This window comes from Patiria miniata, unplaced genomic scaffold (genome assembly GCF_015706575.1).
Source record: "Patiria miniata isolate m_02_andy unplaced genomic scaffold, ASM1570657v1 HiC_scaffold_3, whole genome shotgun sequence".
Taxonomy (NCBI): Eukaryota; Metazoa; Echinodermata; class Asteroidea; order Valvatida; family Asterinidae; genus Patiria; species Patiria miniata.
In genome coordinates, this window is record NW_024037069.1 from 17022656 (window position 1) to 17030424 (window position 7769).

Sequence of the window (7769 nt, forward strand, 5' to 3'; positions counted from 1 at the left end):
TTTTGTATTGTAAAAAAAATGAAAAAAAGGAAAACAATAGGGGCCACCTCCCTCATTTTTTTTAAATATGCGGACAAGAAAGTTTTTTTTACTCTGGCCTTAGAAATTGAAAAAACTACAATTTGAAATTTGATGAAAATATTTACTAAGAAATAATAAAGCTGCAGGGAAATGTTGACTGGATTGAGTGAAATCCTAAACGTTAGCGGGAATGAGAGATCTCTTTTCAAGGCTAAGAAATTAAAACGTCAGGCCTTCTAAACTTTCATGCTTTGAATAGTTGACCCCAGATATTTCATTCCCCAGCAACCATATTCTATTGTTAAGTACCAGTCTAAACTTTGAAATCTTAAGTTAAAAAAAGGTTTTCCTAAGTGCACAAAAGGAAGTACTGTTTGATTTAATACTTGCACTGTTTGATTTACTGTAAATAGTTGAAAAATGATAAAACATGGATTCCATATAATATCAAGGGTTGATTTCAAGTCAAAGTTATAGCTGATCAAATACATATCTTATCCATTTTGTTTTTATAATTGCAGTATATCAGTTTAGATTTTTTTTTTTTAGCCAAGAGACATTTGAAAAGTTTAAAGGCAGCGTTTTAAGCAAACACAGTTTCTCTTTGCCGTGATGAAGGCCACAAAAACTGATATTAAAAGGAATATGGATTCGACAACGGTTCGGGGGAGAACGCGAAATTAAACGCGTTATACTCGAGGTTTACCCCAAGGTTTATGGGTACCAACTAGGTACACCCTGAGTTTACTGCTTGTTAGGTTTTACATTCTTCTCTCATAATTGTTTTCTCATTTTTCTCCCATGGTACAGAGAGGCCAACGAAAAACTAGGAGCCAAGATCAAAGAGCAGAGCCAGACGATCAGAACGCTGAACAAGGAAAAAGAGTAAGTTGATGTTGTCACAGTGCCAAAAAAAAATCCTGATCTTTTAAACACTGATTAGAATTGAAATGGTTCTTGAAGAATGACGTTAACTCAAGCAATGTAAGCTGTGTAAAATCCTTCAAGGAAACATGCAGTGGGAAATCAGCTCATCTTGTTTTCATGCACATTACTATGTGTTGCAACAATACATACAAGATCTTAATACTTGTTTGCATTGGAAGTGACAAGAAAGTGGGTTTTTTTTTTCAATTATAGCAATCCTTTCATCAATACATGTAAGAGGGCGCCTATTTTGCTTTTGTCTTACAAGGTACTTCTTGTCAAAAGTGCATATGAACAGTACAAAAATTAGTCCTTCACGAAAATTACCCACAAAAAGTTTTGAAGCAATATTGGCCACTACTATTGTCCAAACAACGCTGATAAACAAGTAAAAATGGAACTTACTCCAGAAATTGAAGAAAAGTTGATATATATTTGTACATAAAGATATGGAGACACTACTGTTCTACCTTTAATGACATCACGCTTTGGCTCATGAATATGGAAATTTTTATTAGCATAAAAACTTAAATGTTGAAATTTCTCCCTTTTACTGCTGCAGAGAGGGGAAAGTCATAGTTACATGCCAAGAAAGCTGTTTTAAATGTATTTAAGTCATAAAAATCCTAGTACATGTTCCCTTTCAGGTTGTGAAAGGGACTGCGGTTGGGATTGGAATCATTTGCCTGGCTATCAGTCATCATGGCAAGACTCAGTTTAATGCTCAAGGGCAAATGATTCCAATCCCAAACCACATCAGCCTTTTTTTCACGACATGTAGGATCTTACACAGCTTACATAACACAGCACTGAAATTGATTAAGGCAAGGAACTTGCTCACAGTGTCGAAAAAAATGTTGTTGTGATCAATTGACATTTGTGTAGTGATGCGTGACTGAAATTAAATGAAAACTCATAGGGGTTTAGGCTAAAGATAAGGAGTATCTGCACAATCAGACATTTTCAAAATTGACTCCATGGTTTTGTAGTTATTTTCAAATGTAGTCAGACGGACACTTTTTGGGGGCCATACTGTAAATGCATGTATTTCTGTAATTATTTTGTATTTTGTCATTAGGTAAGAAGTTAAAGTCTTTAAAATGTTTCAACAGAAGTTTGTACAGTTTTACTAACTTTAACAAAGTCACAGCCCCAAGCTGTTGCAAAGAGTAAATGTAGTCTCTTGATTTCCAACCGACAGTCAGCTCCTGGAGAGCGGGGAGGTCCTCCAACAGTCGGTCAGTCGTCTCAAGCTGCTGAGAACGAGATCTGCAAGTGGCTGCCGAGCGCTTCAAGGCTCTGCAGAGCCACTCCTCACACAACAGATGCTGCTGCAACAACTCAAGAGCAGACTTGAAGAACACGAGTAAGTTTATTTTTTACATTTTAATTATTCTTCATGAAGTACACTGGCAATGTACATGTAGCTTGAAAGTGGGGGAGAAAACTGAAAGAGAGAATACAGCGAAAAATCCATGTTGGCCTGGTTAGGACTTGAACCTGGATCACTGGCGTTAAATGTATCTACGATTTAACAAGAAAATCCTTGTTCAAAGTGAAGATAGGACTGGTACCAACTACCCTGTGAACTTATGCCACCTGAAATGGAATGAAAACAATCATTGAAGATGGTTAAGAAAGTGTGCCCAAAATGTGTATGATTCAATTTTGATTGTTTCATGTTGATTGTCTTTTATGCATACTGGGACCCACAGGAGACCAGTGGATTCCACTGAATGGGACATCCAGTTAAAATAAAAGACAGAAAGAAAGAAATCTAGTTACGAGGCCCCCAAAAATTGTGCATACGTTTTTTTCTCTGGTTTCTCAAGATGTATAGTATACACTGAGCTAAAACTTCAACAAGTTGCACCCTTCTTAAGATTTTGAACAATTTTGTTGTTTCGAATGGAAAAAAAAAAACCCTCAAAAAGCAATTGATCACTTGTATCGTTAAGCAAGGATAGTCCCAAAAACCTGACTCATCATTTTTGCATTGAAACTCTACATCTTAAATGCACAGGAATTTGTTCTATATACATCAACAATAGGAGTTTAGTTTGTTAAACATCCTGCAGATTCTCAAAGTGACAATGCAAACATGTATCTTAAAAAACTCTGTGTTGTAATCAATATATTGCTTTCTTGCCAACTGCTATCCTACTTGAACAAAACAAAATAATTCCCAGACAAATTGAGATATTTTCAGTTCTGCTTGACAAAACACGCCTGGAGTTAATTTTTTTTTACCGAAGTAAAGCAGAAAATTTATCCTAGCAAATTCAAATGTCAAACCAAAAAAAGTCACACTTGCTAACGTTTAGCTTCTAAGATTTATATATTTTGGCTAAGCAAATCTCTGAGCTTGGGCAAATAGCAAAACAAAACTTGTCCCCTGGTTTTTGCACTTTATATGCACGTCTGTGCTGTGAAATGCAATCACATTTGGCATAGTTTTTCTGCAACACTAAGCACAACTTTCATGCTAGCTGTTAAAAGTCCCTGTTCCACCTAAAACCACCCCAGCACTGTATGGTCTTATGACTTCATCAGGGAATAAGTACAATTTTAGTTTAGGTAAAGGTAAAGGTCCCATAGCCATTACTGGCCATAGGGGCAGTGGGATGTTAGAGGTCCACTGTGTCTTGGGCGTGGCATATGAGCGGCGGTGCCCAGTCCTCTCCTCTCGCTGTCTTACCTTCCCTGAACGAATCAGGTACCCATTTTATTGTTGGGTCGTCAGAGAGAGTTTTCCAGGTTTTGGTCCGAATGGGATTCAAACCGCCAACCTTCCACTCGGTAGCTCCACGCTCTACCCGCTTGGCTACGAGGCCCCTAATTTTAGCATAATGAAGTACAGAGGCTAACTAAGGGGTTCAGTACCATCATGATATTGAACCCTTGTTTAGCCTTCTCATTTACCCCCTTCTCCAATCGTCTCTCAGAACCGACCAGGAGCAGGAGATCTCGGAGAAGCTAGGGACCATCGAGGACCTCCACGCCCGCCTCAGGGCCAACGTGAGCACCATCCAGCAGCTCAACGAGCAGCTGCACTCCCTCAAGCAGGAGACGGTCCGCCAACGCTCAGACATTGAGAAAGAGAGAGCGGCCAGACAGAACCTGCAGATGCAGCTGGAGAGCAGGGAACAGGCTCTCAACAGCCTCAAAGCTCAAGTAAGTAGTGACTACGGCTATGGATTGTTGTTGCAGTAGCTTGTGGATAAGACTGTTTGACTTCCTTTTGTTTTAAAGCTATAGTCCATCATTTGCAGCTATCAGAAAAGTAACTGGCCTAATTATTGTTGAAAAACATACTTGGTTGAAAGATAGTAAGGGGACTAAACTCCCTGTGAAATTATTCTTCCTGGCAAGCTGTCATTTAGAAGTAATCAACGAAAGAAGGCCTTTCCAACGGTGCTTCTTAAGACGTACCGTAGCAAATTTGAATTAGTAGTTCGTTTTGTTATTCGGCGAAGCGCGCAAGCATTGGCACGACGCACACGCACGCGCGGTTGCTATAATTCGTCGGATCAGTGCGCGACATCACGTAAAGCTGCAATTCAAAACAATTCGAAACATGATTCAGCAACTTTTGATTTGAAATTGAAATCCTAGAATGTTGTTTTTCTCGGAATATACAGCTGAAGCTGAGCTGAAACTTCATCGGGTTAGTTGTTCAGTACCCTTCTTTAGATTTTGAGTGCTTTTGTTGCGTAAAACGAACAAAATGCACAAATTACAAGTGATGGACTATATCTTAAAATCTTGGCTTGGTGTCTGTATTCTGAGACGAACCCATAGCCATTAGTTTTGACTATGGCTATGAATTGCCGCAGTAGCTTGACTTCCTTTTTTCGTAACCTTGGCTTTGTAACACGTTTATAAGCTGCTCCATCACACTATTATCCCCTTATTCAGTGCTGCCCTACTATTTAATGCAACCAAACTTGTGAGTCATTAAAGATATAGTCCATCATTTGTAATTTGTGCATTTTGTTCGTTTGAAGCAACAAAAGTGTTCAAAATCTAATGAAGGATACTGAACAACTAAACTGATGAAGTTTCAGCTCAGCTTCCGCTGTATATTCTGAGAAAAACAGCATTCTAGGATCTCAATTTCAAATCAAAAGTTGCTGAATCATGTTTTGAATTGCAGCTATACGCGATGTCGCGCACTGATCCGACGAATAATAGCAACCGCGCGCGCCTGTGCGTCGTGCCAATTCTTTTGCCCAGCGCCGAATAACAAAACGAACTACTAATTTAAATTTTCCTACGGTGCGTCTTAAGACGCACCGTTGGAAAGGCCTTCTTTCGTTGATTACTTCAAAATGATAGCTTGCCAGAAAGATTAATTTCACAGGGAGTTTAGTCCACAAACTATCTTTCAACCAAGTATGTTTTTCAACAATAATATGCCAGTTACTTTTTTGGATGGCTGCAAATGATGGACTATAGCTTTAAGTCACAATGCTGGCAACATTAGCGAACCTGCTGCACACCTTGCAAACGGCGATCGGAGTCCACCTAAAAAAGATGCAGCATTTAATTTGCTCAATCTTGATAGAGACTGTTTTTTGTTTGTTTTAAACTTGTAGATGGAGTCAGAGAGATATCACCGGTCTGTGAATGGCACCACGCCTCGTCGTGGTGGGGAAAGCTACACAAACGGTTCAGCACCAGACTCGGCCTATGCCTCGTCGTTGGGGAGGGGATCGCAGCGACAAAACAAGGACAAGGTAAATTCTTAGTGATCAGAAGAGAGATTTTGCTCTCGGAGTCACTTATTTATGTGTCATCAAAATGAACGGTTTTTGTGGCGTTTTTTCCCCACAGATGCAGTCAGCCATCAACAGCGCCCTCAAGGACGCGGGTGTGAGCGACCCGAACACGCTGGACAAGTCGTACTGGATCCAACGCGTCGGGGAGCTCTCGCTACAGCTGCAGCAGAGCAGCGAGTTCTGGTCGGACAAAGTGCGGGATCTGTCGGCCCAGTTGGGGCGTTCACGAAGTCCCTCGCCTCATAAATGATGGACACGTTCTTTTATTGGCGATTGACTACTTGAGGAACAAGAAGGGCCAAACTTCAACATATCGGCCAATTTTGCGTGCAGAAAAGTGTATAAAAGAAAGGCCCAAATACACGGTCCAAAATGTTCTGTTCTTGAACGACATATTGGGGGCTGGGCATAGAACTGTATTTATTACTAGACAGCAAACGTACACAATGTAGCCATCTGAACGCATCCATGTTTGTGCATAACTTGTAGAAAGCAAAATAAAATTGTACAGCTTTACGCATATCTGTGTTTGTATTTAAGCCTATATTATAAACATATGTTCAAAACAAAACAAATAACCAGCAAATAAGCAGTCTATTTTGTTCTACACTAACAATGCACACAACTGCACGTGTGCTACCGATGAATCGTATGTTTTACCAATGAATTCTGTATTACAAATGGACAACCATGCCTGTTCAGCCCTTATGGTTTTCTGTTCTGCATTCAGAGCTCACCAGGCACACTTCCATTCCATCTAATTTCAATCTTTTCTATAAGTCCACATACATGAATTCAAAATGTCTGCGCTCCAAATGCTTAATAAAAGTATTCTGCACATGCAAAGGACGAGTCCATAATTTATTATAGCTCTAAGGAGTGGTGACACTTTAAAACAATTCCTATATCATGGAAGTTCCATGCACTGACACATTACATTCCTTAAATAGTTCAATATTAGTGTGCCTTCGTTTCTTAGACTGTACTGTAGCAGTTGTAGAAGTTGTAAATATTGGAGTTTATATTTATGAAATGTATAGAGTGTATGAATAGTGCTCTTTTTTACTTTTACATGAGGTTCTTGTTTCGATCTGTATTTTTAAACGGTACCATACAGATACATTGAATACACAGTTTAGAATTTTATATTTGGTCTTTTTAACTTCAAAAATAAAGTTCGAAAATGAACCAATGTTTACACCATCTTTCCACATTTGGAGGTAGTTTGCCATTTTCCACCCAAAGTAGTTTCTTCTAGTTGAAAAGACTTATCCCTATCCAAATGAAGTACATTTTTAAAAAGATGATATAACATGAAATGGGTTAAGCTCTTTATATAAATTTTTACAAATTTTTTTAACATTTATGCAATTGCCAAATTTTCACTTTGCCCTTTTAAGATAAAAGAAAAAGTCTGACCAACTTTTATGAAGGTATGACAGTATTATTTGTTGCAGTCATTTCTACATTGAAAATGTATTAATGAAACCTTGTATTGCTCGTTTTTGTAAAGGTCTTTTGACATTTCGATCATTCCCCTTTTTTGTATATTAACAGTACAATTTACAAAAAGTACTTTTGACTGCATTCTACTGAAATGAAACATTTTCTATTGATATAAAAATTGTAAATATGAAAATATCAATTTTATTTCAGTAATGTACTTTTTCATATACAGTATAACAGTTCTGAATTTTTACAGATATTATTTACTAAACTTTTTTTTTTAATGTGTGAAGTGAAAATATTGATCTTTCTTAGAATAGTTTCTTTGATTTTTAATTCATTAGGCTTCGACAACATTGCCAACTACTGATTTTCAATGATTCCGTCCCTATCGTTTTCTCAGAAATAGCTTTTAAGTTTTGTATAATTCCTTAACAGTACTTATCGTAGATTTGATCTGATTTGGGTTTTTTCTTGGTTGATGAAATAGCTCTTGTTGACATGTTAAGCCCCAAAAAAAAAGTCTCCGGTTTCTGGTATGCGCGCGCGTCGCCGTAGCCATGCGCGTCGGCAAAATGAAAAAGTTTTCTTTTC

General features: G+C 38.2%; 1 protein-coding gene across 1 annotated transcript; it reads left to right on the top strand.

Annotated features, from left to right (window-relative positions):
• The first annotated feature begins 2220 nt into the window (after positions 1–2220).
• Positions 2221–7112, top strand: LOC119738342. Its single transcript, XM_038213198.1, has 4 exons — positions 2221–2314; positions 3894–4122; positions 5547–5687; positions 5785–7112. The coding sequence occupies exons 1-4, from the start codon at positions 2274–2276 to the stop codon at positions 5977–5979; spliced, it is 606 nt and encodes a 201-aa protein (XP_038069126.1). The 5' UTR covers positions 2221–2273; the 3' UTR covers positions 5980–7112.
• The last annotated feature ends 657 nt before the right edge of the window (positions 7113–7769 follow it).

Coding starts and splice junctions, on each gene's coding strand:
- LOC119738342 (XM_038213198.1), top strand. CDS start 2,274: ATGCTGCTGCAACAACTCAAGAGCAGACTTGAAGAACACGA. Junction 2,315..3,893: donor AGCAGACTTGAAGAACACGA/GTAAGTTTATTT, acceptor ATCGTCTCTCAG/AACCGACCAGGAGCAGGAGA. Junction 5,688..5,784: donor AGCGACAAAACAAGGACAAG/GTAAATTCTTAG, acceptor TTTTCCCCACAG/ATGCAGTCAGCCATCAACAG.